Here is a 27,925-nt window from a genome sequence, read left to right as displayed (position 1 = left end):
GTTTCACAGTTTCAGACTTTGAAAACCGCTGCAACAAATAATAAGCTATTTCTGAATTACTTCCTCAGAAGTTACTGATACAATCAGCTGAAGTCTCCAAATAGACCTGAACTCAGCTATGTTCCTCTTCATTAACTGTGTGAGGCTCGCCATCTGGTTTAGCTGCCCTTCAGCTCAACCTGTGATAGCTTCACTGCAGCAATCAGGTCAAATTTAACTTTATATAGCACCTTTAGAAACACAGTTTTCAAAGTGCTTTGATAAACCAAGCAAAGCCGAGGCTGTTAATCCCAGAGTTTATAAAACAATTTAGTCAATAACGTCAGCAAAGGGCAGACAAGAGTGAAGGCAGAATAAAGTAGGGAATTTGGAGCAGAGACATATTGAATAAATACGGTAACTTAAATGCGGTAAATTTAGCACGCAGTTGTGTTTTAAACCTCCGCTCTAGTTCCAGTTTAGCTGAACCTGGTCTAAGCCACACAGCTAACATAATCAGGTGCCTTTCTTAATTAGCTCTAGAAACATCTGTGGTGTTCTCTAAAAAAACAAATTTAGATATCACAATCGGGCACTGAGAAAAACATCAATGTGTATAAAAAAATGCATTTTAATAATTTTCTGAAAAATCTGATTGGCATTATTTATGTACATGTTATTATTTATTTGCATGTTCACAAACGCACTGTTTTTCTGTTTTGTTGTACCTCGTAGTTGTCCTCTATGAAGGGGAACTGTCTCGGCTGCAGGAACTGAGTCTTGGGGATATCAAGTCCGTCTTCACCGTACAGGAACTGGACCACAGATCCATCGCTGTCCCTCACCGTCAGATCATACTGCACCACCAAACCCTCCAGGTGCTTTATGACACATCTGCAGAGGCCAGGGGGTGAGAGAGGACAGAAGAGAAAAAAAGGGACAAGATGAGTGCAGCAGAGGGGACAACAATGCATCCTGGGATGAGTTTCTGGAGCAGTTTTGTTTTAGTGGCTCCACTGGTTCAGGTGAGTTTCACACTGTCACATTATGAATAAATCATATGAAATTTGGTGCAAAATATGATAAATGACAAATATATGAAAGGTTGGTTTTGAAACTCCCACCGTAGAAGTCAACATTTAAGAGACCACAGTTAAGCATATGACATGTCTTGTCAAAGGCGCCATGCTCAATATAACAGCGTGTGTGATCTGCAAACATGTTACCATGATTTTATCAGATAACTTTACCACATATTTGTATTTCCCTTTTAGTTTTGAATATGCTTCAGACACCACAGCTGATAAGAATTAGTTTGACTAAACATGTGTCCTGCTGTATGTAAATAATGTAAACTAGTGAACTGGACCTGCATGGACATGTTCAACAAACTGGCTGCACGCAGGTTTGTTGAACACTCTTTGTTTGTTTGTTCTACACTCTTTGTGTTTACAGCGGTGGCACGGGCACGGACATGTTCAACAAACCTGACATGTTTGAATCCACAATGTATGCAGTTATAATTTAGGGATTAAATGACATACATTGCAGAGTAACAACAGCAGAGTTCTGTGAATGTTGTTTCCACCGATTTCCATGGTAACAGATACATTTGCAAGAAGGTCAAAGTTCAGGGCACAGTGTTGTGAAGAAGTCGCATGTCCCCAGTGTGTAAATTAGTAAGCAATTCAGAAAACAACCTTAGACTAAACTCTGAACAAACTGTACATCTAGGCAACGCTGATCAAATATAACTTGAGATTACACTACTGCAATGGCTATTTCTCACCTCAAATGTTTTAGAAACATGTTTCAGCTTATCATTTAACTGTAAAATGAGATTATTTGTTACCAGCCAGCTGCCATTATGTCAAATGGATGAGTTTGCATTACATCATGTGCTGGCAGGAGCAGTTTTTGGTCTTGTACAGCTTAGTGCACTCTGATAGTTGTAGGTTTTCTACCTCTTGAACAAAAGCAAAGGCCACAGTCTTTCGTTTGTGTATTCGCTGGTCATGTATCACCGATTTCAGAGGTATTTGTGTCTTTCTGCTGCAAAGAGAGCTTAGTTTTATGAATAAACACCTTTCTGTTCGTGAAACACTTCTTTAAGCAGTAAGATTTACCTCTGTAGGTATCCTGATCTAGATGTTTTGACAGCTGTGTCGACAAGTCCCTCTCTGCCGGCCATACAGTGGAAGAAAAACTCCTGAACACAGCAAGATTACACACAGACGAGGAAAGAAATGAAACATGATGTTAATGACATCAATAAACATCACAGCAGCAGCACTCATAGAAAGAACTTATAAGAGCTTAAGAGTTCTTTCATGTGTGCCATTTGGCATCCCAGTCCTTAAAAGGAGCTACTATATAACTGCAAGTTTTCCAACACCAACACACACTGCTCCCTTTGTGTACCTGTGGTTTGATGCCTGTGAGGAACCTTCCAGATACAAAGCCCCCGGCTCCGGGTGAAGGGTCATATGGCTGGAAGCACGGCAAAGATTTCCCAGAAGGCATCAGTGGAGGCCTACGGCCCTCCAACTCAATCTGACCTAGCAAACAAGAAATCTGACACACGCAGACAGAGTTAGGGTATCTGTAGGTTTATAACATAAAGTTCAGGAGGTTTTATTGAGATGAGATGCTAAAGTTGAGCTGAGTGCATTGAGCAGTACCTGCATGGTGTTTACAGTCGACCCCTTGGCTCCTGATTGGACCATCAGTTGGAGGTTGTTGTCGGGGAAAGAGGTGTGGAGTCCAACTGGCATGCACACCTATTAACACACATGGCATTATTTCATTATAGTTTGATCATGCATTTGGTCGTGTGCGTGTGTATCTGTCTGTCCACAGCTAATCCCGCAAACTACTGGACCAATCAAGGACTCAAGGATAAACAGATTAGATCTTGACGGTCAAAGGCCACTGTGACCTTGCATCTATCTTATTCTCACGAACACAGTTTCTAAAGAACAACTTTAGGGCATTTCTTCAAAATTTGGTATTAGCGTCCACTTTCACTCAATGATTAACTGACTGGATCTTGATCATCATAGGTCAAAGGTCAAGGTCACTGTGAGCTCATATGTCTTATTCTTGTGGACACAAAATCTTAAGAACACCTTGAAGGAATTTCTTCAGATTGAGCACAAATGTCTTTGTGGACTTAAAGATGAACTGATTAGATTTTGTGAAGCAGCCAGACATGGATGTGAACTCAAAGTGTTGAGAGCTGATTATGTTCGAAATGTTGACATAAGAGGCAGCAGCACCAAAAAAAGTGTTTTCTTTCTTATACGAAATAGCTGGTATTTTTAGTAAATTACACTGATAATGGGTCTAGATGAACATCAGTTATTATCACAGATAAGCTGTTTTCTCTGTTAATCTTTCATGCAGAGTTCATCCTCAGTTAAGATGGGATCTTGATATTGTTCTTTCTGTGTAGTAAAATAAATGCATATGAACAACTGTTATAGTGATTATTGTAAAATGGGCTAAATGGTATGTACTGTGATCCAATTAGTTTCAACTAGATGAAAATCACAGAAAAGGCTTCCTTTTGTCATACTTAATGTATAATTCATAAAAGACAAAAAAAAAAAAGAACTTAATATTTTTGACTGCTTTGATTGAGTATTTTTGACTGCTTTTTTGTCAAATGTTGTACAGTTCTTCACATGCTACAACTGAATAATGTGCGATTTTTTGAACAACATGAAAAAAGAAAAACATTTTCATCCAGAAATTACACCACAGCATTTAGAAAAGCAACTTGAGCTAAACATTAATAACAGATGTTACTTTAACCTTAAATGTCAAGTCTATTCCCTAATATTCATTATATATATATATATATATATATATATATATTTTTTTTCTAATTTTTAATTTTTTTTTTAAGAAAAAAAGATTGAATAATTTCATTTGTCAGGTGGGGCTGTGTATATATATATATATATATATTTTTTTTTTTTTTTTTTTAATTTTTAAATTAAAAAAAAAAATTGTCTGTGTGCTGTCGTCTCTCATCACTTCTTTGGTTTAACACAATGCCGAGTGCATTTGCTAAAAAGCAAAAGTGACTTTTTAGTTCCTTGTTTAGTGAGTTTACTGCCTTCTTCTGGAGAATAATAGCTGCAGTCTGTTGCTGCTTCCACGTTCTTCGAACATCTGTGTGATTCCTGTACTGACATCTTTTCAAGTTGTTTTTTTTAATCCTCTCACTGATGCTTCCTTATTTTTATTCACCGTCTTTTTCACCGTTTCTTAAAAAGTTCTTGTTCTCCTGGGAAAGATCCTGCAATGGAAGCAACCTAGGTGCATTTACTTCATTTCAGCATGGATGTCAGTAGTAGCAGTGGTGGTACTACCAGCACTAGTGGTGAGTACCTTGTTGATTTCGTTGTTCACTTGGTTGGCTACTTCTTTGAACTTGTGGTCGGCCATGCTGAAGTCTCTCTGGTCTGGGTTGAGGTGAGCGTCCTGCCAGCGGCTCTGAGCCTCAGCTTGATCCATATTAGAGGGCAGGTTGAAGGCAGCCTGTAGGGCCTTGTAGACACAAAGGAAACATATTTATTTTGATTGTCCCTTTAAAAACAAAAGAAATATTCAATTAAAGGGGCTTTCACCCTCGAGAGACATCACTTTACTGGTGCTGCTTTAAAATGTGATTTGACAATTATCTAAACCTTTGAACCCGGAGCAAATTGTTTCAAAAATGTGGGGGAAAAAAGGCAATAAGCTACGTGGTCCTAAATGTTACACAAATTGCAAGAAATTAAATACTTGCAAGAAAAAGATTTTCTTAAAATATATATAAATAAATAAAAAAAAGCTAGGGAAAATAATTATAATTTTAAGATGTTTTCCAGGTCATTTCTTTTTCCTTTTTTTGTTTAATTTAATTTTGAGGTACTTCTCACTAACTTCTTGGTAATTTTTGTGTTATTTCTTATTTTAACGCTTACTGCCTTCTTCCCATGTATTTGAAAGAAATCAAGCCAATTTGCTCAGGTTTCAAAGGGTTAATCAATATATTTTTTCCATCAAATGACAATATGACAGAGTAAGAATGACTGCTTCTAGTGAATCCCCTTCAGAGAAGTATTAATGTCAGCTCATTGTTTAGCTTGAAGGCCCTTCACTCTGCCATGGCTCACTGTAATCATAGCATCATTTTTAGCCTCAACATGCAGCTGTTTTCAGTGAAAAGGCTCTAAAAAACCCCTCTGCTCCTCATGTTTAGCAACAAAAAGCTGGTAGACACAGTTAGAGACTCACTGGTGAACACATTGGAACTTTTTTTTTTTTACATTTGTTGGACTTACATTCACCAGTGGAGTATTGCATTTTTTGTTGCTTTTTTTTGTGTTGTTTTTGCATTTGTTGGAATTCAATTTGCAAAGTGGCCAGAAACATGACTCAAAATGAATGCTAATGTTGAACTATAATATCTGAATGTGTAAATAGGTAACTGTAATTTGTCAGTAGTGCCAACAACTTGTTTCTGCCAAGAGGCCAAAAAGATCAATGATTGCAGGTTTTGGGTTGTATTTTTAAGCCACAATGTGTAAAATTAGAAAACATTCTCTTGCACCCCCTAGTGGCAGCATCATTACAGACACAACAGCAACAGATGCTGCCGCCTCCTTCTCACAACCTGAATACATTGAGACGAGAGCTATTGCAACAAATAAAATGCACAGAAACTACAAAATACTTGTGGGAGCTGCACATTAACAGCACTACTCACTGCTTCAGTTTATTTCACAGCATGTTTGTGTTTGTATGTAGTACATATTTATCCCCAGAGGTCATGATGGAGCACCGTGGGGCCCATGAACTACACCATCACTGTGGCAGCCGTTTTGGCCAGTGGCATCCACTGAGGAGGAAGCACTGAATTTGACAAGGCTGCATTTTTTTTAGATTACTTATTTACTGTGGATTCGTGCTGTACATATCATTACTAGATTCAGAACAACGCGGACGTCATTTTCAGAGGCAGCACTCACATTGTGTAAAAAAGTGTCTGTGTGTTTTAGGTCTTGAAATATGATTTAATCAGATGCATTGTTGGCGTATTGTTGTTTTGAGGCAGCAGAAAACAAATGCATCACTGACCTAAAAAAAACTGCTCTAGTATTTTCTGCTAATTAAGAGCACATTATTAAAAGTGAGATGCATCTATGTATTTAGAACACATGTACACACTGCCTGTTACACACACAGGGATGCATGGATAGGTGAAATAATACATCATTAATGAGGGAATAATAATTAGAAAGAAAGCAGAGCAGAGCTGCTGCACATTTACGCACAAGGAACAATGTATTTTCATTTATTACTTAAGAAGTTAAAGATCTAGTTCTGTCTTCTCTGTCAAGTTCATTACTGAAGATTTTAGTTTTGCTGCTTAAAAGTCACACGACAATAGCTGGAATGACATTACGGCTCTTATTGCATTATTCTAAGCAGAAAACTGCTTGAATGTGAAATCTGCTATGTAAATAGTGCACCAGGTGCAGGCACACATGACTCTTAAAGAGAATGGGATGTAACACTCATGATTGGCTGGATTCATGTCACGCCCAAAACACACACATTATCAATTAAAGAATTAAATAAAACTCCTTTTGCCTTTCTTATACATTTTCTAGGTAGCAAAAATAGTCGAAAACAACCTAAATGCACTTGCACCATGCACTTCAGATCGTTTAAATAGGGCTTTTATAAGTTATAAAAGCTGGTGCTTTGACTTACTTTGGTGCCAATCTTCAGTGATTTTTGAATGATTTTTTTCCTCTGCTTGTTGGCGCCTGGTTTCACTAGGATGTCTTCCACACCTAGACACGAACACAAAAACCATTTTAAACGTAACGCTCTTCTACCTTTGGTAAACACACAAAAAACTGACAGACATAAACTAGTAGTGTGGCAGGTGCGTAATTTCCTGACTGTGGCTTCTTACCCAGAGTGAAGCCTCTGTAAAGCTGCAGGTAGGCAGTGAAGAGTCGAGCCAGACAGCTGAGCAGTTTGCCGCTGGTCTCCCCTCCATACAGCTCGTAGCAGCAGTGGACCAGACCGTAGGCTGAGGAGCCGTAGTGAGCTTTGTCCAGAACCCCCACCAACAGCTCCCCCTGACGAATCACCACCTGGGAAACAAAGAGAAAGAGGGATGAAAGAGAGGTTAATGCATTTCAAATAAACATTCAAAATGTCATATATTGACTCACTTTGAACCCCAACGTTTTTTAAAGATATTTTTGGGGCTTTTTTTTGGCCTTCATTTGAAAGGACAGAGTGTAAGTGTGAAAGGGAAAGAGAGAAGGGACGACATGCGGCGAAGTTCCAAGGTCGGAGTCGAACCCACGACTGAGGACTCAGCCTTTGTACAAAGGGCGCCTGCTCTATCCACTGAGACACAGACGCCACTGAACCCCTTATTTAAATACACACCAGCTCCATCAAACATGTTCTTAATGTGTGTATTAACATGGTACGAGTCACGTTAAACGATCTTGGTTACAAATTTCATTTTGCCAAAAACAGACAAAAAGAACAGAGAGTTTGTATCAATTACTGTTGGCGCGTGTGGATTTGGATTGATAAAGTAAATCTTCACACCGTGTGTGTGTGTGTGCGCGCGCACCTGTGAGTCACACATGCTGTCAGGGTTGTATCCTGGTGCAGCTCGTGGGGGGACTTGGATCCACGCTTTGCTGGGGATTTTGGATTTGCCAACCAGGTTGAGAGGCACAGCCTTCTGTGGGATTACATTCAGCAGCAGCGTCGACACCACCTACGACAAAAAACAAGTTAATGACACACTACTTCTGCCACATGATGGCAGAGAAACACAAATAACTGGGATTAAATTAAAAATAAATTATGGTCGCAGCTGTGTTTATCTTGAATAAAGTAGAAGACAAAAGCTGCAGAGAGTGAACATGTGACTTGAACTTTTGGGGTAATCTGCCTTCCTTCTTTCAGCTGTCACAGTCATATCACCTGCTTTCCTGTCCACAGCTGCTGTGGTTTGAGGATGGCCGGCGGCAGCAGTTTAACTCTCCCTGGTTTGTCAGTCAGTCCTCTGTACACCAACTCGATGTACTGGACTCTGGTAAAGAAACAGCCTCGTATCGTCATCCTCGTACCCGATACCATGTGGTCCTGGATCAGACCTGCCAAAGGTTTACCATCCTAAAATCAAAGAGAGAAACATGAGTGCTGACCTGTGTGTGTTTTTAAGAATTGTGCATGACACCAAAGAAGCCCCCTGCACTTGAAGTGGGCCCGCACAGTTCACTTCACCATGTTTGTGTTTGTATGTAGTACATATTTATCCCCAGGGGCCATGATGGAGCACCGTGGGGCCCATGAACTACACCATCACTGTAGCAGCCATTTTGGCCAGAGGCATCCACTGAGGAGGAAGCACTGAATTTGACAAGGCTGCACTTTAAAAAAAACAAAACAAAAAAAAACTTATTTCAGTTCCATGTTTTCTCTCTGTTTACTGGTTTGAATAACACACAACATTATGAGCATCAGACAGGTGAACTCTGTCATATTCTGCTGATTTTAAATAAACAGTCATTTGACAACATCATTAGCCTGAATGAACAATAAAAAAAAACACATTTCATATCAGCTTCAATTGTGTTTGGTAGATACTCAACATTTTTGGTGGCAGCTGCAGCGCAATAGCACTCTTTACTGATTTCAGTTTTTTTCATGACATGTTTGTGTTTGTGTAGTATATATTTTGTAAACCAGCTTATCAGCTTATATTTTTGATATATCAGTATTTAAAAAAACCCATTAAAATAATAATAATCTAAAATACATAAGGGACAATGTCTAACAAATTTCCCAATTTCAGCCTCTGCAGAGGCCATTGATTCATGGATTCTTGGATGGACAACTCTAGGGGCAATATACATATAGAATTTTTTAAAAATGCACCTCTAAGAGCATAGCGTGTATGATGAAAAATAGCAGTGCACACAACTCTGAAAATCTTAAACAATAAATAAAGGTGCATGGTTGTGGAGACAATCCAAAAACAAACCGCACACCAGCACTTACACATGAATTCATTCATTTCATGTGTGAAAAATAAACAGAAATATATGTATTTCCGCTGATGACGGCTTTGAAGCTGAAACACATGCATTTGGTTTTATTTCATCCACGTTAAATAAGTTAATTTATGTGTGAGTGCAGGAGTTCTGTTTGTTTTTGCATTATATCACTCATCACCTGCCAAAAAAAAAAAAAAAATAGGACCACTCATTTATATTTGTAATCAAAATATCTAAGCTTGGTTATCCAAACAACTGTGTAATCCTGCTTTCTGAATCAGGCCTCAGCGCTAATGAAACAAGACAGATATACCACAGACACTCAAAAACAAGTCTGTTAAAACTGAACACAATATAAAACTTTAGAAGCGCTGTTGCTTATCTGCAGCTACCGTTACCTCAGAGTTGAAATCTGTGACAATCTGTGTTATACTCTATTAAAAATCTTCTACCTACAATGTATATGAGCTCACCTTGGGGACGAGGTACTGCTGGTCGGTGCTGACTAACGTGTAGGCCTCTGCTCTGCCCAGCTCACTTTGAGGGAAGTGCGCATTCATTTCATCTCCATCAAAGTCAGCGTTGTACGCCTTGCAGTTGGCGTAGTGGAGCCTTAAAACCTGTGGCATCAAATCAAGGTCAAGTACAATTTGTTGATTTATCATATGTCTATTACAACCACATGAAAAAAAGGTGTATTAGATATGGATTAGATCGTACCTTCTCTCCTGGTAAGATCCGCGCACAGTGGGCTTGTATGGAGGCTCTGTGCAGAGTCGGCTGTCTGTTCAGTAACAAAACATCTCCGTTCTTTATATGACGATTCACCTGCACAGACAAAAGAAGACGAGTAAAGAGCTATGTCACTGAAAATAAAAAGTTAACTCACACTGCAGGGTGAGCATATGACTTACGATCTTCATGGGCATCTTATGTGGACCGGGACAAGGCGTTAGCAGTTGCTTGGCAACAGCTTCTCTCTGTGCAAGGCTGGCAGCTGATAGGATGGTTCTCCTGCCATCTTCGTTTATCACCATGGATGCACCAGGGTGGACGTTGGGCCCGTTCAGAACAGCCTGACGAAGCTCCTTCACGTTCCATGGAGTGACCGGCTGGGGGTACGTCAGCTTGGTGGCAAACACCTGCAGGAGTGCGAAGAGTTTCTTATGTTCAAAGTTGGAGCTCTATCTATGTTTCCCCTTCATCAAAGACGTGCGGTATTTCTGTTTAGGGTAAGCATAAATCGGAAACAAAGTCAGGGTTACCATTGGTATTCCGATCTCATTGGTCCCGATGTACATGTCTGGACAGATGACAGATCGTGCAGCGTAATCCACTCGTTTTCCCATCATGTGTTTCCGAAACAATCCATCCTTCTTCTCTAAGATCTGGCAGCAGAGAGGAGACAATTAAACAACTGGCATGTCTTTATCAGCAAACAAACTGACCTCTGCAAACCACTAACGTACAGTTTACATCCATGGCTATGAAAACATGGATGCTTCACACACATCTCCCCTCTGTGGTTAAGAAGATCTCTACAATCAGCATGGTTTCAAGATGGGCACCCAAAATTACTGTTACCAATTCAGTATCTGAACAAATGTCTCCCCTTCTGTTCCTGAGTTATGGTGTTGAATGCAGAAAAATGTTTTGCAAAGCATTATGATGTCACAGTGATGTTGATCTTTGACTTTTGGATGTAAAATTTCGTCACTTTTATCCTTTTTCAAATTTGATCCTACTGGACATTTTTTGTGAAATCTTTTCATAATTAACACATGCATTGTTGAGTTATGGCCAGAAACGTCTGGTCTCCAGACCTCCGTGAGGTCAAAGTGACCTTGACCTTTGACCACCAAATTCTAAACAGTTTATTGTTGAGTCGACATTTGTGCCAAATTTGAAAACATTTCCTCAGGGCTCCTTGAAATATTGTGTCCTCGAGAATGAAATAGATGCAAGGTCACAGTGTGCTTTTCACACCAAAAATGGGACAGATGGACAACCGCAAATTGCAATGCCTCCATCCACAAATATCACCACCATGGAGTCATAAAAACACATTAAATATCCGCATCAACTGTGTACATTGTTTGGTAGACACTCAACAGCAGAACTGGTTCAGTTCATTTGAACACATGTTTGTGTTTGTATGTAGTACATATTTATCCCCAGAGGTCATGATGGAGCACCGTGGGGCCCATGAACTACACCATCACTGTGGCAGCCGTTTTGGCCAGTGGCATCCACTGAGGAGGAAGCACTGAATTTGACAAGGCTGCATTTTAGCTAGTGCAAACATAGGTCTATTAAAATAATGGGCATAAAAAGGAGGCATAAAAAAGATTGGTTATTAGCTACCCTGTCATGTGACAGTTTGTTACACTGTATGACTTGTTTACTATGTTGTAGTCCTATTACATTATATCACTGTGATGATTGTTGATGCAGAGGCAGCTGGAAAAACATAGTAATGTGACAGTAACCCTCACACAATAGGTCATGTAGCACTGTAGTGTTTTATGTTACAAACAGTATCTGTGTTAATGTTACCTGTCTGATTCCAGGGTATTTCTCTGTCATCATTTTGTCCATGTCACTGTCAAAGACGACGTTAACGTGGGTCTGTAGTCGGATCCAGATGTTGTAGAGTTTATCTGTAAGTGTCTGTCCGGGAATTCCCTTCAGAAACGTCTGGTCTGTCTGCTCAGGAGCCTGGGAGGGATAAGAGAGGACAGGCTGACAAATTCTGTTAACCATACTATGTAGCTGACCACAAAAATCAGGATGTTTTACCTCCAACTCTTATTATTACATACAGAAATAAATTTAAAACTATGAGAAAAGACGGTAACACTGTAACACGTAGCACACGTCATCTTACCTCTCCCTCCTGAGGAGTCTTCTCTCCTGCTAGGAGAGCCAGAAGTTTCCTTATGATTTCACAGTCCTTCATGACAGCCTGCATGTTGACTGTCTGACCATTTGTAAACATCTGGTCGCCCAGTCGATTTATTGGACGATACCTTACGGAGAGGTGAAGGGGTATGATTAAGTAAAAGGGTCACACAACTTCTGCAAACATCACTTATATTGTGATTTTATAATCACAATAAGAAATATATCTATATATGAGATGTTATTCTAGTTTTGCATCCCTCCCAGTTTGTACAGGCTTGTTTTGCTTTTGTGCAAATGTTACAGTTAAATGTACAGTATGTTAGTGTGTTTTCTCTCGCTGTACCTGCAGGGTGGGACCACCAACAGCTCCAGGAAGAAGAGGTCTGGATAGAAACCTTTCCCTCCCTCCTCTGACACTGCCCCCTCATTCAGCCCCGAGAACAGATGCTTCAAGAAGAACCCTGGAAGACACCCATGCTGTATGAATTATGCTTTGAAAATGTTTTCTTTAAAAGCAGCTGTTTTTTTGCAAATCAGCCATTTTGCATCCTAAAAAATATAAAAAAGGACTCTGTGATTATGGACACAAAAGGACACAAAACTTTGGATAAATTTTAAAGTCTTTCCAAAGAAATTCAAACTGAATCTTAATCAATAATAACATATAAGAAAATTGGGGAAAAATGTGGGGAAAAAAAGTTGTTGTCTTGTCAAACTTAAGACCCCAATGACTATGCCTGAAGGCATTTTCTTCAAAAATGGTCACTTGGGGGTGAGATTTTCCTTTTAACAGTCCAGTTCTATGTTAATGTTGGTGGGTAGCTGTTTTCTTGACCTACCTTCTTCCTCCCACAGCTTGTTGATGTGTTCTCTGGCAGTACTGGCTGTCAGGTAGACCCTCTTTCCAGCCATCAGATTCTCTGCAGGAAGACAAAATATCTGGTTTACATCTATTTATTGTATGTATATATGTAAAGGCAAGGCTTACAACTGGTGACATGTGAGTGCAGAGCAACAGGTTAACACGTCACTTGAACAAAAAACACAAATAGGCCCCCCTTCACTCAGAAGTTAACAATATGTTTATTCTCAGTCGGACTTCTTTAAAATATGACTTACCATCAGTATTTCCACTGATCTGTGCTCCTGATGGCATGGTGACAATCAGCTTACTGTTATGCTCACAGCGCACCGTGAACCTGCCGCCCCTTCGCGTACAGAAACCATGATTACAGCATAGAATGGACTATTACAGATTTGACTAATAAGCATATGACCATTTGCATCAGTAAAGCTGATTTTTGTAATAAAATCAGCTTTACTGATGCAAATGGAAATAATGGACAACTGCAGATGTTTTCTCCTGTGTGCTTAGTTGCTGAGTGCAGAAAACAGGGCCTAAAAATCAGGTGGTAAATAGAATAGTATATTGAGTATGTACTTCTGTAAATATGACTGGCATTACGTGACTCATAACAAGGAAGTATATGTTTGAAATGTGATATACAGATTGTTTTAGACCAGCATTTAATGAAAATTAAGTTTATTGCATAATCACTTTTATTATGTTACCTGCAGTAAGGGCACTTTCTCGTCTTCATGTGGCTCTTCCAGAAGTCATTTATCAGACTACTCTTCTTTTCAACAAGGTGTTTGATCTGAAAAAATGTATACATACACAGACACATTAGACCACTGTGCCTTCATGAGAGCTGCACATATAATAATGTAGTTTTCATATTTTAAATCAAATTAAAAAGTTGTTATGGGATTTTAGGTGTGTGCATTTGTTGGTAACTGCCGTGTGTCAGTGTGTACTCACCGGTTTGATGTTCTCTGAACCATCAGCGTTCTCTCCAACTATCATGTCTGTAAACTCCTTAAGCACCAGCTCGATCTCATCTCCAGTGGCTTTGGGATTCTGCTCTAGGTGCTAACACACACACACACACAGTACACATAAATTAATAAATAATGTATTAACAGAGAACCACTGATTTACAGTATGACAGTTACAAAACCACTTTGGAGATGCATAAGTCAGAAGAACAGATCAGATGCAAGACTCCCACATTCACAGTGAACACAAAATCTATTCTATATATTTGCACATCACCCAAATAATACCATCACAATTCATCAATATCCTGCTATAATTAATTTTCACAGCAAGTTTAACCCCACCTGGTTGAGCACTTGTTCTATCTGGTAGACGTCCTGCATGGCGCCATGGTCCACTAACTTCAGCTGGTTCAGCAGCAGGTGGATGGCAGCTCGGGAACATGTTAACATGTGACATGACAGACAGGAACTACGAATCAGCAGGTAAAGTTTCTGATGAAGGAGAGAATAAGGAGGGGGTTAGAGAAAAACAATACAAAATAAAAATAAAATAAAAAAATAATTAGAAAAAATCCTAAAAGAAGGTGGATTGGAGTTCGAGAAAGTGATGAAAAGCAAATTTCAATTTGTACCCTGCAGTGTACGAGTACCACATCCAGTAACACTGAGCTGCAAACATGTGAGTGTACTTGCATGTAAATGTACAGCTGTGTGGTGCATTTGCAGACATGCTTACATCAAAGAACAGTGGGTTGTATACAGGCAGAGGCAGCTCTACATGTCCAAGGTGGCCTGGACAGTTGTTGAAGTCCTGACAGCAGGTTGAACACACCTGGTAAGAACAATAACAGTAAGTTACATGAATAAATAAGTAAATAAATAAAGACTTGCTTTAAATTAAGACTCAATCTTACACTTTACACAAAGAGATAGGTCAACCAAAAAGGTACAACAGCGTTTTACAATGTATGTAAATAATGTGATCAGAGTTGAGACGCACTTCTTTGCTGTCAGCTGGTCCTAAGGCCAAATCGTAGAGGCTGTTTGGGGCCACATTCCCAACAGCATCAAGAAACCTGGAGTTTGTGATTGCCTTCACACTCAACTTCCTGGAAGGGAGATAAGAAGAACACATTATTATACAATCTGCTTCCACGTTTACATTGGATAATTATCAACTTTTTTTGGTCATTTACTGCAGTGAATGACTGGTAGTTTTGGCACATAGCTGTAATCAGTATATAGTCGGTTTAGTGTCATTTTGATTGATCCCTACAGAGTCAAACAGAAGTGGGTGAAAATAAATACAATGGGGGGTAACGGTGTATCATTTGACTGACACCCACTGTTACTGAAAGCGAGTCAAGTTTGTTGCACAAAAAATAATTATTAAATATCTATAATGACCACAAACATAGTAACCTAGTGTTAACCTAGTGTAATTAGTGTTATGTTAGAACTAGAGCATGGCGTTACAGTATGCTAGACGAGTAACTTTAGTCTTGTTGTTTTGATCTCATGTTTAGCATTAAAGTCAAAAGCTAACAGGCCATTACTCACCTTATCTCTTCGGCAGAGTACATGCCAAACGACATGCCCTCCAGTCGCCGCCATGGCACTTCTTTTCTAAACAACATTTTGGAGAATTAGCCAGACTTTTTGGTGCTTATTGATATAAATTCATGGCGTATAGTTACACCACGCGACGCAAAGTCGCTCCCGTTCCGCACGTGGGTCTTCAGATCAAACGAAACATTAGAGGGGAGACACAAATGCAGATGCAATTTCCATTAATACGGTGTATATTATACTTTTAAAATAACAAATTCACGATCAGATTTGGTCATTACTAAATGTTAAATGTTAAATGCAAATACAGTTCAGCAATTCTTAAAAACTCAAAGTGTAATTATTCTTCTCTCCCCTATTCTTAGCGCACATGGTTTGTCCCTCCCAGAAGCCTTCAGTTTGTAACAACATGGCGGCGCCCGGCAGGCACGTAGGGCATTATATCCACAGAAACAGCCGATTTTTGTTAAATAATTTCGAGCAGGTGTGGGGTCACAGGTAAGACAGCTGTTTTTCTTTAAAGCATACTATTATTCAGCCGTTTATTCTACTTCTATTGTGCCTCCTACATGCAGAAGAGCTGTAGCTAGCCTTGCATCATTTGACAGGAGGTCATGTCTTCACGAGCCGCTGAGCTACACCGCTGCAGCAAATGTTGACAAAATGTTTAATAACTGAGCACATGTACACGGAATTTTACCTCAGCGATTTCATACGAGTTATCTTTGTCAGTTAGAAAGAAGGCGTCTTTCATCCTCACTGTACATCCTGCTTGTTGACTGGTATTGATATAGACTTCATACACAGCTGAACCTTTTGATGCAGCTTTATTTGTCTTGATGTTGTCTGTACAGGTTTAATTTACTTAGAAAATAGCTACTATATGTCCAGTAAGGCGATCTATGAATTATCACTACAGGAGGACTGCAGCATCCTAATTTATCTTATCAACACCACTCTGGAATGTATCAAACTTATGATGCACAGATGCACAAATGTACATACTAGTACGTACATTTTAAAGCAGCATAAGGCACATAAACCCTGCATATTATCCATCTCTTACATTTTAAAAAAATTACATAGTGCTGTGAAACTGAAACCTAATGCACATATTTATATTTTCTTCTACATTATATATTTTGTATCTTTACTTTCCTTTTTGGAAATCAGATTGTTTTGGTTTTTCCAGGAGTTTTGGTTGGACCTCAGCTGTGCGCCAACAAGCTGCAGAGGCCAATAAAGGTAATATGGAATAAAAGTCAATAAAAAAAACAGCAGGATCTTTGGAATATCTGATTTATTGAAAAATGTATAGAATTTAGAGAAATTCTGGCCCTTCCATTATATTGGACTAAATCACTCATCCAGAGGCAAGGCATCATCAGTGGCATTAAAATGACACCCTGCTCTCGATGTTGTTGCAGAATCTACAGAGACTGTTGTCATCCCCAGGAAGAAAACATGGTATGTGTCATTTTCACTGTTAAACCCCGTTTTGATGTTTTATACAGTGCTGGCAACACTGTGCACCTTATAGTCTGCGAAACCTCAGTTACATCTTTAGATAGAGTCACTTAGTTTTAAATAAAGTCAGCTAAGTGTTTTATTTTGTATAAATGTCTTTAAACAACACTGAATTGAATGTCTCTTCTTATTGAACAGGAGCAAGGAGGCGGTGCTGGAGGCTCTGGCTTCAACTGTCAGCAGGGTGAGAGCTCCATCACATCTCTTTGATCATCAGTGGGGATATTTACTTGTGTATGTGTGTGCCTGCGTGTTAATCCTTTTTTTTTTCTTTTCTACCTGCAGGATCCCACAGCATATTCCTACCAGTTCCAGGATGATCCTTACCTCTCTCCAAGGACATCAAATGAGTTTGTACGCCAAAATCATGCTTCGTTTTACACTGACAGTCACGTTACTCAGCTGGCTTATTTTTGTTTTCTTTTTCTATTCTGAAGTCATCTTTCATCCATATCTACCTAAAAATGGACCCCTGGGTTGATAAACCATTGTTATAAATGTTTTTAAGTTTTCGTTTTAATTATGTTTCTGTCATTTTAGATTGGCATTTAATTTTAATGTGGGTATTATGTAAAAATCATACAGATGTTGTGTCTCAGAATTATTATTTTTTTTAATTTTGGTCACATAATTTGTTTTATTTCAGTTTATAACACTGTTTTAACTCCCTTTATGTACTTATAACAACAACCCCTTTGAGAACACATTAAGATGTAGTCAAACTGATGTATGATTGTCTCTCTCTCTCTCTCTCTCTCTCTCTCTCTCTCTCTCTCTTTGCAGAAGTTGTTCTCTCTCTCTCAGGAGTCTGGCAGAGCTGCAGCCAAATATTTTATCAACAGCAATCCTAAGTTCTTCACCAAAGACGTTGCTGAGCCACATATACCAGTAAGAAACACACACAAATGAGTGAATACGCAGAGGGGGGTGGAGAAAATGCAGGCACAGGTGTGTGTTTAATGAGGAGGACTGTGATCAAACAGCGTTACATTGCAGCCTTAAAAAGCTCAATCCAGGACAGTTTATTATAGTAAAAAAACTTTAGCTTTACTCTCACAGTCGAACTGATCTTGTTTGGTTTTACTTTCAAGGAGCTCTATTCAATATTCAGAGTGCAACTGTCTCTACTTCTCCACCCAATTAGCACATATTTACTGTTTTTTTATTCTTCAATGTGGGAAAACCCACTAAAAATATGTAACAGACTCCTTCCAGTAGACCATAGGGGTGTACACAGCTCTGCAGCAGACGAGTGTACCTTCCTGTTTTTTTTACTGGTATGTCACATTTAACGTCATGGATACACTGAAAAATGGTGTCAATAAACAATGGAAGGCAGCAAGGAGGCCAGTGCAAATTTTATGGTGCTTAATTTGTCATACATATCTGTTTTATATGTTACTTATTTAGTTTCTATTTTTAAATGTTTGAGCTCTGCTTGCGCTTGATTTTTCGACAGTACATCAATGCGTCACAAAAGGGCTGAAAACAAGGTGTCAGATTAGGAGCCCATCTTAGCTGAAGCGAATAAATGCTCATGACTGCTGCAGATTAATTTGTTCCAAGAATAAATGCCAATTTTAACAGTTCCCACTAAAAATAAAACCTGAGTGTGAGTGCGCTGACCGGAAGGTGTTGCGTTATGCTTCTTCGGCTGGAGCGTCTGCTGCAGAAAAGCAAAGAAGCTCGAATAACAACACACTCAGGAAGCATGACTTCATTCTGTGCTCAGGATGCCATCACTCCACCATATATTTACATAGCAAATAATGGTTTACTGCTGTATTAATGCTGCGGAGAACCATTAGTGTTAAAAGCTTTGCTAATGGAACCTCTCACAGAGTAAAAATATCACAGGTTATTTATATTGCTTTGGACAACAGTATTGTTTGATTCTCATTGTGTGTGTGTGTATGTGTGTGCGTGCGTGCGTGCATGCGTGCGTGTGTGTGTAGTGTCTGATGCCAGAGACCGTGTTGCCGCTTCTTGAGGAGGTGAGCGAGGAGGCTCTGAAGGAGCGAATCAACCTGAGGAAAGTTACAGCTGCTGTTGACATGTATGACCAACTCCTGCAAGCTGGTGAGAACACGCACACACACGCGCGCACACACACACACACACACACACACACACACACACATATTCTCTGATTTAGGAAAGTTGTCACATCAACTCTTCAATTCTTCCAGGCACAGCAGTCTCTATGGAAACGACCCATGACCTGTTAGACCTGATCTGTCTCTACTGTGACAAAGACCCTGTCCAGGAGGGAGAACCACAGACAGAGGACACGGTGAGTCCTCCCCGAGACAAACCTCAAATGTGACAGTCAGAGATGAGTAATAAAATTAAAGCTTAAACAACTTTTTTTTTTCATTATCAATTATTTGTGATTAATTGTTTCGTCTATAAAAGGTCAAAACAGTGTTAGGAGTCCATCACAGTTTTCCCAGATTCCAAGATGACATCTTCAAGTGTTGTGTTATTAACAGTTGTAGAAGAAGACTTAGGGTGTTTTGTCTTAAAAAAACAATGACTAAAAAACATTTGCTGATTATCAAGATAACTATGATTAATGTCTGACGATCAGTCAGTCAATCAACAAACTGATGCAGTTTTAGACACAATAAACTCAAAGCTGGGTTTTGCTGCAGCAAATGGAAACAACATAGCTGGAACCTACAGACATCATGTTAGAACTACAGTATTTATGTGTGTTTACTGTTGTGTTTTCAGGAGGAGTCAGGAGAGGAGGTGAAGAGAAAGACAGCGAGGCTGAGTCGGGCTACAGACCTGCTGAAGGCGACTTGGAGAGAGAACAACAACGCAGAGAGGATCTTTAACCTGCTGCCAGAGAGAGACACACGGTGTTACTCCGCTCTGATCCAAGGCATGGTGATGGTAAGAACACATTTATTACTGATGGAGCTGCTACTGCAAGAGCCTCTTTATGTTGTGTAAGAGGGTGCAGCAAAACCATTAGGTGGTTACATATACCGTAAAAAAAAAATGGATGTAGCTACTATGGTGTCATCCATTTGTTTTTGGACTGCTGTTTGGATGCTAGAAGTTTGGCATTTTGGCCATCGCCATGTAGTGTATTTGGAGCCAGAAGTGAACAAACTTAGACAAAAGTTGACCAGATTTACATGTACCTTTAATTCTTAGAAAATGTGAAAGGGTGAGTTGTATAAAAATTCACCCTTGTTCAGTAATTAATGTTATAGCGACCAAAAGCTGTTTTGTTTGTTTTGGGTAACAGCCTGTAAATATGTTTATTTCTGCTTCAAAGCCAGGTATTGTCTTATGGGAATCTGGAGGAATTGAATGGCTTCTTGAGCCAGCCCCAAGTGGCCATTAGAGGAACTGCAGGTTTAAGCACTTCATACTGGCTTCATTTTTCAGCCCTGGAGGTTGCTGCTTGGGTGGTTACTATACTGTATAGTGATTGTTGTGGTAGTAAAACAGTGATTTTTACACATCCTTATCCCTTAATGCAGGATATAAACATATGTATATAGAGACAGCTGATAATTAATCAGCCAATAATAGGAGACTTTTCTTTGTTTGTCTGTTTCTCCGCAGCATGGAGCCTTTGCAAAGGCCTTCAGCATGTTCACAGACATGCTAAACAACAGACTGACTGGTGAGTTGCTAGAGCAACATGAAGAACAAAATACCTCATTAGTTATAGTATATAATCACCAATTGTAAAGCAATATTTGGAGCAAGAATTTTGGTTTGTAGTGATGTTCTTTTTTTTGTACTTTGCTTTAAAACTTTATAGAATACATTATGCAGGTCATTCTAATAAAGTGTAAATAATTCCTACAGTATTCTTTAAGTGTGACAATATTTTTCTATTTCAAGAGGCAGGTGCATGTTTTTGTTGTAATAACGTTACCTTTAAATGTCACTGTTAATTTACTACGTTCTTTTGATCTTCCATCAAATTACTTAGTTAAAGTATGTTAGGTGTTCCTGACAGTACCAGTAGATGGTGCTAGTTTTTAAAATCCCAGGCATACTGGTTCTCAAAAGACCCTCTGAGGCCTGCAGATAACCCACTGAAGCTTCTGTGTAGTGGAAGCAGGTGACCAATAACCAAACCCTCTGTTTCCAGCTGACGTCCACATCTTCAACGCTCTGATTTTGGCAGCTCCAGATGTCAGAGAAAACAATGAAAAATGGGACCTCATCGCTGTGAGACCAATTTTACTCTTCTGCCTATGAGTTTTTATTCAGATCTTAAGAAAAAACGCACCAGGTTTCCTTGTTAAAGACCTTCAGTGCCTTTACGTTACTGTTTTATTTAAATGGTCTTATTCTATTTTTTGTTTGGGGGGCCCAAAACACATCCCCCCCCCCGCCCCCCAAATGTTCAATATTAGATACATAAAAAAATGTAAAATATATAGTATTATTAATAAAAAAGTGTAGAATATATGAATAAAGTGTGAAATTATTTAAGAAAACCCTGCCTTAAATTTTTGACGTTATTATGTCAGTTTTATTCAATTTCTATTACCCAAAAAAATATTTTTGAAAATGGCATTTTAAAATGTCAGTGGCAAAATAAAAATATCCAACATATATTACCCTTTTATTGAAATGAGATTGATGAAATAACACTATATAAATGATGCTTGCTGATTCATAGTAATTAAAAAAAAATATTTAAAAAATGGTTGTTTCATAAATGTTTTGCAATTCATTCATGATAATTATTTATTTAACAATGAACACTTTGTGGCTCTAGAAAGTAAAATATGAACAGACTGTGGTGTGAAATTTGGATTTCTATCTCTGCGTCTGCAGGAGCTGCTGAACCAGATGAGGCAACAGAAAATTCAACCCAACCTGCTCACCTTCAACAGCGTTCTTAGAGCTCTCAGACGCTGCGGCTTTGTGGCCAAAACACACGCTCTGCACACTCTGAATGAGATGAGGGCTTTGGGAATAGGTGACTACAGACGCACGCACACACACACACACACACACACACACACACACACACACACACACACACACACACACACACACACACACACGAGACAACAAGACATTAATTTGTCACTTTGTGTCACTGTGTGTGTTCAGCTCCGAGCCTGGCCTCCTTCCATCACCTCCTGGCAATCTTTTGCAAATCAGGTAAAAACACTTTGGTGTTAAATCACACCTGAGCATCACTAGTTCAGTCTTTGGTGACATCGTATGAATGCTGAGTTGTATTAAGTGATTTCATTTCCTCTCCAGCACCCCCTAGCAGGGGCAGCACTGACATGTTACAGGAAGTCATGTCAGAGATTAAAGAAACCAGCTTTACCTGCCAGGACCCCAATGATGGTATGTTGGAGTTTGTGTGTGTGTGTGTGTGTGTGTGTGTGTGTGTTGTGTGTGTGTGTGTGTGTGTGTGTGTGTGTGTGTGTGTGTGTGTGTGTGTATTTTCTCATTTTGTTTCACCATTTAAAACCCTGAGCAAACTGGCTTGATTTTTGATCGAGCAGCAAAAGAAGAAATGACCCAAAATTAGCAAGAAATTAGGCAACTGTAAGCAAAAATGGCCTGAAAATTGTTAATAAAATAAAACAAACAATAAACAAAAGAAAAGACCAAGGAAAAAGTGCTTTAAAATAATTTTAAATTTGCAATTACAATAATAATGAATATAGTTTTCCCATTTCCCATTTTCCCTAGCTTTTTAAAAAATAATTTAAATACTTGTAAAAGGCATCTGAAAGCAGCACAAAAAAGTACTGTCACACCAGTTTTCAAAGGGTTAAAGATCCAGTATGTAGGATTTAGGGGGATATTCTGGCCTATTGAATATAACATAATCAATATGTTTGTAACAGCATGTAAAAGTAACAATTGTTGTCTTATTGTTATCTTAGAATAAGGGAGCGGGTCCTCGTTCACGGAGATTGCCATGTTTCTACTGTAGCCCAGAATGGACAAATCAAACACTGGCTCTAGATAGGGCCACTGGTGTTTTCAAGTTGGCCGCTGTAGTCAGCAGCTTGCCCAAGACAAGCAGTGTTGGATAAACACTGATAATGTAAAACTGCTTTATTTCGTGCTTTTACTGGTTTAAATCTAAAGGTCCGTTTGTTTTGGAGAGGAGGAGAGCTCTGCAGATAATTCAGCTGCTGGAATTCTAAGCAGAAGTTTCAGCTGGTTGCGGTCTGCAATCCTCACTACTACATCCCACTAAATCCCCCTAAATCTCACTTACTGAACCTTTAAAATGCATTTAAAGCATGAAAAATCATAATCACCACAATAAGAGCAGAGAGGGTTATCTATTAGCATGTGGCTTTTAATAAAGATTTTGTATTCTCTCTTTCCCTTTCCAGTTCAATTCTTCTCAAACGCAATGAAAATAGTAAGTCTTTTTTATTACGTGCTTTGTTTTACTCACAAATGGGTTTCTATAAAGTGCAAGTCCTTTTTTTAGAACGATGACAGAGTCTTCAGTTAACAGCTTGTTATTTGAGTCCTTGTTTTTGATTAAGCACTTAAGTTTCTTTGCTTACTTTTAGATTTAAAGGTTAAAATGTGAATTATACCTTCGGCTTAATGTCCAGTTCAATCAATCCTGCCTTTTTTTTTTAACTAACATAAGTTATTTTTAAGAGATGCCAGCAGGTTTGGGCATCCTTTAGCTATTCTTAGATTGAATGTAAACTGCCATTAGCTTTTTAAGGGTTTCCAGAAAGTTTTAAATTTGTCTTATCATACACCATTTACTGTTTATCTGTTTGTCCACTCAACCTATTTTCTCCATGCCTATTGTTTTCATGATAGTGTCTGGACTGTAAAGACCTGGATCTGGGTTATAAGGTCCACAGTCTAGTGGAAACAGGGGAGAACTGGAGGCTTCTGGGAGATCAGTACCAAAGGAATATTTACTAGTGAGTAAAAACAGGGTTCCCACAGTCATGGAAAACCTGTAAAAGTCATGGAATTTGTAAAAATCATTGAAGGTTTTGTTGTGTATGTTGAAATTGTTCCAGCAATCAGAATAGAATAAACTTCTATGTAATTTACCATAACAGCTAATTTATTTTCTGCTGCTGTAAAAAGCCCTTCTCCAACTGAAAACACATCCCCTGTACCTGCTATATCCAGACGTTAGGATAGTAGGATCCAAGTTTTGGTCATTTAATTAACCACGTTAGTTATGAAACATATATTTATCAGCCTCAGCACAACCTGGAACCTGAAATGTAGGGATTAGACCTAATTATGTAGATGAATTCCCGTATTTTAAGTGCTGTTTAAGTGCACCTCTCCTCTCTCCTCCGTCTTCTCCAGCGGTCGCTTCTTCAGCCTGCTCTGTATGATGGAGCACATTGACGGGGTGTTGAAGTGGTACAGACAGCACATTCCCTCGGTCAGTACACCTCTGCATCCCTCGCCACACTTGGTCTTAATTTTACTCTTGGACAAAAAGAGTCAAGAGAACAAAAAATTGAATAATCTCGATCTTTCATGTTCAAAGATGGATGATTAACTATTTATGTTCCCCCTAGCTTTATGGGAATGAACTTTACATGAAATCATGTTCTGTGTTTCCAGTTGTTCTACTCAAACAGTCACGGACTGAGGGAACTGCTGCAGGCTCTGGACACCGACAGCCGTCTGGACTTGCTGCCCACAATATGGAAAGGTAAAAGAATCCACTGCATGTTCTTACATGTCTTTACTTCAATCAGCATGCTATTTTTTAGGTGAATAGTACCTGGTACTTTTTTTGGGGCCTCCACAGTTGAATTTCCATGGGAGTTGAACTAGAAGGCACTAGAAGGTGGAGTTAAAACTCTGCAGACCACTGACTGGTCAGAGAGAAATGAGGCATAATATCAGTACACGTCCTGAGTGACCACAGAGACACTGATATAAACTGTCAAGATTGAAACAAACCGCATCTGAGTCTGTGTCAATTTCCAGATATCTGCTCTCTGGGTCATGATAATAAGTCCAACCTGGTGGACGAGCTGCTCACACTGATGGCCAGAGACACGCACAGCCCTGAGGTCAGTCAGACATGGACATGATGTGAGACTGGAGATACTAAAGCATAAAACCTGGCTGTGTTCATGAATATACATCTGTGTGTGTGTGTGTGTGTGTGTGTGTGTGTGTGTGTGTGTGTGCGTGTGTTACTGCAGGTTCAGGAGTCTTTTGCAAAGTGTGCTTTGGATGTGAAGAGTGTGTTTGACGTCGACAGAGGGAGGAACAGGCTGGAGTGGAGCAACTCCTCCCTCTCAAACATCACCTCCCTGCTGCTGAGAGCCAACAATACCAAGGAGGCCTGGTGAGAGAGACGGCTGTTAATCCGCCCGCCAGTCAGTCCATTTACAGGAGAGCTTTTACCGCAGTCTGACTCTCCTGATGCCCACCGCCAAATGATGTTAAAGTGAAATAAACCTGACTTCTCCTCCACTCTATCTCTGTCTGCAGGGAGATGCTGAACCTCTTCAAATCCAAGAATAGAGTTCCTAAGTAAGTCTCTGCCCAATTACAAACATGAAGAACCCTTCAAAAAGTCCACAGAGCTCGAATTTATCGCATGGTCATTTCACATAGGAACTATTTATAACGAATATTGCTGCTATTTAGCTTTGAAAAACTGCCACGTTGTGGAATTTTATGACAGCATGCTCTAACGTGTGATCACACGTAGTAAAAATGGAGCTGTTTTTGTTGGCTTCGCCATCTCAAGCCTGTCATGACAGAAGGTTTCAACACATACTGTAAACACAAGGTAATAAAAAACGTAATTGTGTATTCAAACAAATAGTTAAGCATCACGTTTATCAACGTAAGTGACTCAAGATGTAACTGTTCCAATAGATAAAACACCTTGCAGGAGCAATGTGTAATCCCGTTTTAGAACTACTTCTGACACGGCTCAGATTTAAACGCTCGTGTTCTGATGTGATCGTGTGTTTCTGCTGTGTTTTCCTCAGTGAGGGCCTGTTCGAGGAGTTCCTGTCAGTGTGTCGCAACAACGGCTCCCCAGAGGAAGCAGTGGAGCTGGTTCAGATGTCCGCAGCCTATTGTCTGTCTGCAACACCAAGACTGGCAAAGCAAGCGCTGGCTGAGTTTAATCTGACCGAGGAACAAAGGTGAGGAGGTTTATGGTGTGACAGCAGGAAACATGTTTAGATCCATCATCTTGTGTTATGGGTGACACAAGAATAACTGTCATTTAGTCTGCTGACAGTATTCATTTAATTATTACAAAGTGACGGGGAACATAAAGGAAAAAGAGTTGGACAGATCATTATTTCACAAACACCAGGGACCTCTTTCACAAAAATAAACCCAAACCCAAATACAGCCCTTGTCTCTATCATTTTGCCCCTTACCCCTTCATTTTGTGCGTCCGAATTTTGGGGTAGGGTGTCCTGATTCCTGTTGGGATAGAGCTGGAGGGTGAAGTTTTGGAGCTACATTGCGCTCCGAACAGAGGTTTCTCAGTGGCACACATTAAACCAAGTGTTACAAGAAGTCATTGGCAAGACGACTGCACAAGCAACAAAAGAAACCAACAAATGTATTAGTTTTGTTATGAAAGATTTAAAATTGCAGAGACCATAGTATTAGAGATAAGACTGGATTTTTTTTCCTAAATGCACTTAGGAAATATGTTTCGGTAATACTAAAAATCACAGATATCATTCTAAACTTGGATAGGACAGAATTTCAGACTGAGGAAGTTTCTGTAATGAAGCCCTAAGAGTCTAAACTGCATTAAACTAATCTTATAGCAAAATAATAGTGGCCTAACACGACAGAGCAGTCTAACATTTCTTTGTGAAATCAGACCCAGAGTTTCGGTGCACTGTATCTCCCCATCTGTGGAAAAGGCAGGTGTGATGGATGAATTAAAATTAACAACAAATAATAAACAGTGGCTAATCCATAGTTTTTGCACCGTACGCAGCAAAATTAAGAAGAGTAGATTTCCCTGTTTTAATTAGAAGGAAGTTTTCTTCCACAGAAGCTGCACATAGTATCTTTTCCTTTAAAACACAAGAGAGAAGCATCTGAGACAGCTGTTACACTGCTGAGAACTACAGAGGAAACTGTTCAAGTGGTATTTTGATCTCATTTTAATGTATCATGTGTGTTTACTCTTTTGAAACTTGTTTTTCCTGTTTCATCCAGAGCTGTTTTATCTGAGCTGGAGTCTGCAGAACAGCCCTCTGAGTGAAGAAAACAACAGCAGGTGAACCGCTATGATGCAGACCCATCGATACAGAAAAATCTCAAATTCATATAGTTTACTTGTTTCGTTATCAGTGTAATAAAAATGTATGTCCCATAAATAAAATATAAACCTCTTGTAATGCTTTTGTGTGTGCACGTGTGTGTCCGCTAGAGGATGCCATTTCTCCTTATTCAGAGAATTTGTTAGGGGGAAGTCACTCACTTTACATTGTTATGTCATAATTTGCAGTATCTTTCCCACTCTTTGTGCATCAGAGGATTCTTTCCAGCTCAGCAGTATATGCATGTGAAATTCACTATTTGTACTTTCTGACTTATCCATGACCATAAAATAAGTGGTTTAGAAGGAAAGATGCAGAGGCAAATTTCCCTGGGTGATAAATGACCCGACTTCCTCAAACCACTGATAAGCTACTTCCTCAAAACGCTGTGTGTGTGTCACATTTAAGGGATTAGGAATGTTGGTTTAGACGCTTCAGTGTCCTGTTTGATCCTCCAGCAGGTTCGGAAAGAATCATACATATAAATAGTGGCGTGTGTGCAGATGCAGGTATGCACTGTGTGTGTTTTTGCCGGGGGTTTCACAGACAGCATGTCTAGACAAGGAAAGAGGTGTAAGTTTGTGTGTGACACAATTTAATTACAACCCTCCAGCCTTTTAAAACTGAACCTCTGCTTGCTTTAGAATAAAATTTAGGAAAGAAGTTTCATGAAATAGAAAATGAAGCAAGCTATTGTGTTAATTGTGGTCATTTAAGGGCATTTTT

General features: G+C 39.3%; 2 protein-coding genes and 3 non-coding genes across 5 annotated transcripts in view; 1 reads left to right on the top strand and 4 right to left on the bottom strand.

The window, feature by feature from the left end:
* The window catches only part of polr1a (RNA polymerase I subunit A), a 28,580-nt gene extending 13,029 nt beyond the window's left edge, over positions 1-15,551 (bottom strand). The window contains exons 1-24 of the mRNA XM_042492936.1: positions 15,381-15,551; positions 14,821-14,929; positions 14,557-14,652; positions 14,163-14,312; positions 13,801-13,911; positions 13,551-13,636; positions 13,098-13,186; positions 12,818-12,898; positions 12,322-12,439; positions 11,962-12,103; positions 11,631-11,792; positions 10,340-10,462; positions 9,989-10,216; positions 9,795-9,902; positions 9,548-9,694; positions 7,999-8,190; positions 7,640-7,789; positions 6,959-7,142; positions 6,751-6,833; positions 4,378-4,536; positions 2,661-2,759; positions 2,401-2,553; positions 2,106-2,188; positions 708-873 (exon numbers count right to left, since the gene is read on the bottom strand). Coding sequence (XP_042348870.1) covers positions 708-873; positions 2,106-2,188; positions 2,401-2,553; positions 2,661-2,759; positions 4,378-4,536; positions 6,751-6,833; positions 6,959-7,142; positions 7,640-7,789; positions 7,999-8,190; positions 9,548-9,694; positions 9,795-9,902; positions 9,989-10,216; positions 10,340-10,462; positions 11,631-11,792; positions 11,962-12,103; positions 12,322-12,439; positions 12,818-12,898; positions 13,098-13,186; positions 13,551-13,636; positions 13,801-13,911; positions 14,163-14,312; positions 14,557-14,652; positions 14,821-14,929; positions 15,381-15,457 — 3,096 coding nt within the window. The 5' untranslated portion in view covers positions 15,458-15,551. The remainder of the gene's footprint in view (positions 1-707; positions 874-2,105; positions 2,189-2,400; positions 2,554-2,660; positions 2,760-4,377; positions 4,537-6,750; positions 6,834-6,958; positions 7,143-7,639; positions 7,790-7,998; positions 8,191-9,547; positions 9,695-9,794; positions 9,903-9,988; positions 10,217-10,339; positions 10,463-11,630; positions 11,793-11,961; positions 12,104-12,321; positions 12,440-12,817; positions 12,899-13,097; positions 13,187-13,550; positions 13,637-13,800; positions 13,912-14,162; positions 14,313-14,556; positions 14,653-14,820; positions 14,930-15,380) is intronic.
* On the bottom strand, positions 5,770-5,906 carry LOC121948573. Its single transcript, XR_006106163.1, has one exon. It is a non-coding gene; the product is annotated as a small nucleolar RNA SNORA5 (small nucleolar RNA).
* LOC121948574 lies at positions 8,311-8,447 on the bottom strand. The gene has a single exon (XR_006106164.1). It is a non-coding gene; the product is annotated as a small nucleolar RNA SNORA5 (small nucleolar RNA).
* LOC121948572 lies at positions 11,224-11,360 on the bottom strand. Its single transcript, XR_006106162.1, has one exon. It is a non-coding gene; the product is annotated as a small nucleolar RNA SNORA5 (small nucleolar RNA).
* A 151-nt stretch (positions 15,552-15,702) lies between the features above and the next one.
* Positions 15,703-27,277, top strand: ptcd3 (pentatricopeptide repeat domain 3). The gene is made up of 23 exons (XM_042492937.1): positions 15,703-15,887; positions 16,582-16,634; positions 16,817-16,856; positions 17,055-17,100; positions 17,202-17,270; positions 17,700-17,804; positions 18,872-18,995; positions 19,106-19,209; positions 19,653-19,817; positions 20,502-20,562; positions 21,040-21,119; positions 21,735-21,879; positions 22,017-22,067; positions 22,173-22,262; positions 23,273-23,301; positions 23,724-23,830; positions 24,234-24,312; positions 24,498-24,588; positions 24,870-24,955; positions 25,091-25,236; positions 25,383-25,424; positions 25,892-26,050; positions 27,096-27,277. The coding sequence occupies exons 1-23, from the start codon at positions 15,760-15,762 to the stop codon at positions 27,139-27,141; spliced, it is 2,046 nt and encodes a 681-aa protein (XP_042348871.1). The 5' UTR covers positions 15,703-15,759; the 3' UTR covers positions 27,142-27,277.
* Positions 27,278-27,925: the final 648 nt, after the last annotated feature.

This window comes from Plectropomus leopardus, chromosome 9 (genome assembly GCF_008729295.1).
Source record: "Plectropomus leopardus isolate mb chromosome 9, YSFRI_Pleo_2.0, whole genome shotgun sequence".
Lineage (NCBI taxonomy): Eukaryota > Metazoa > Chordata > Actinopteri > Perciformes > Serranidae > Plectropomus > Plectropomus leopardus.
This window is presented reverse-complemented; position numbering and strand designations above follow the sequence as displayed.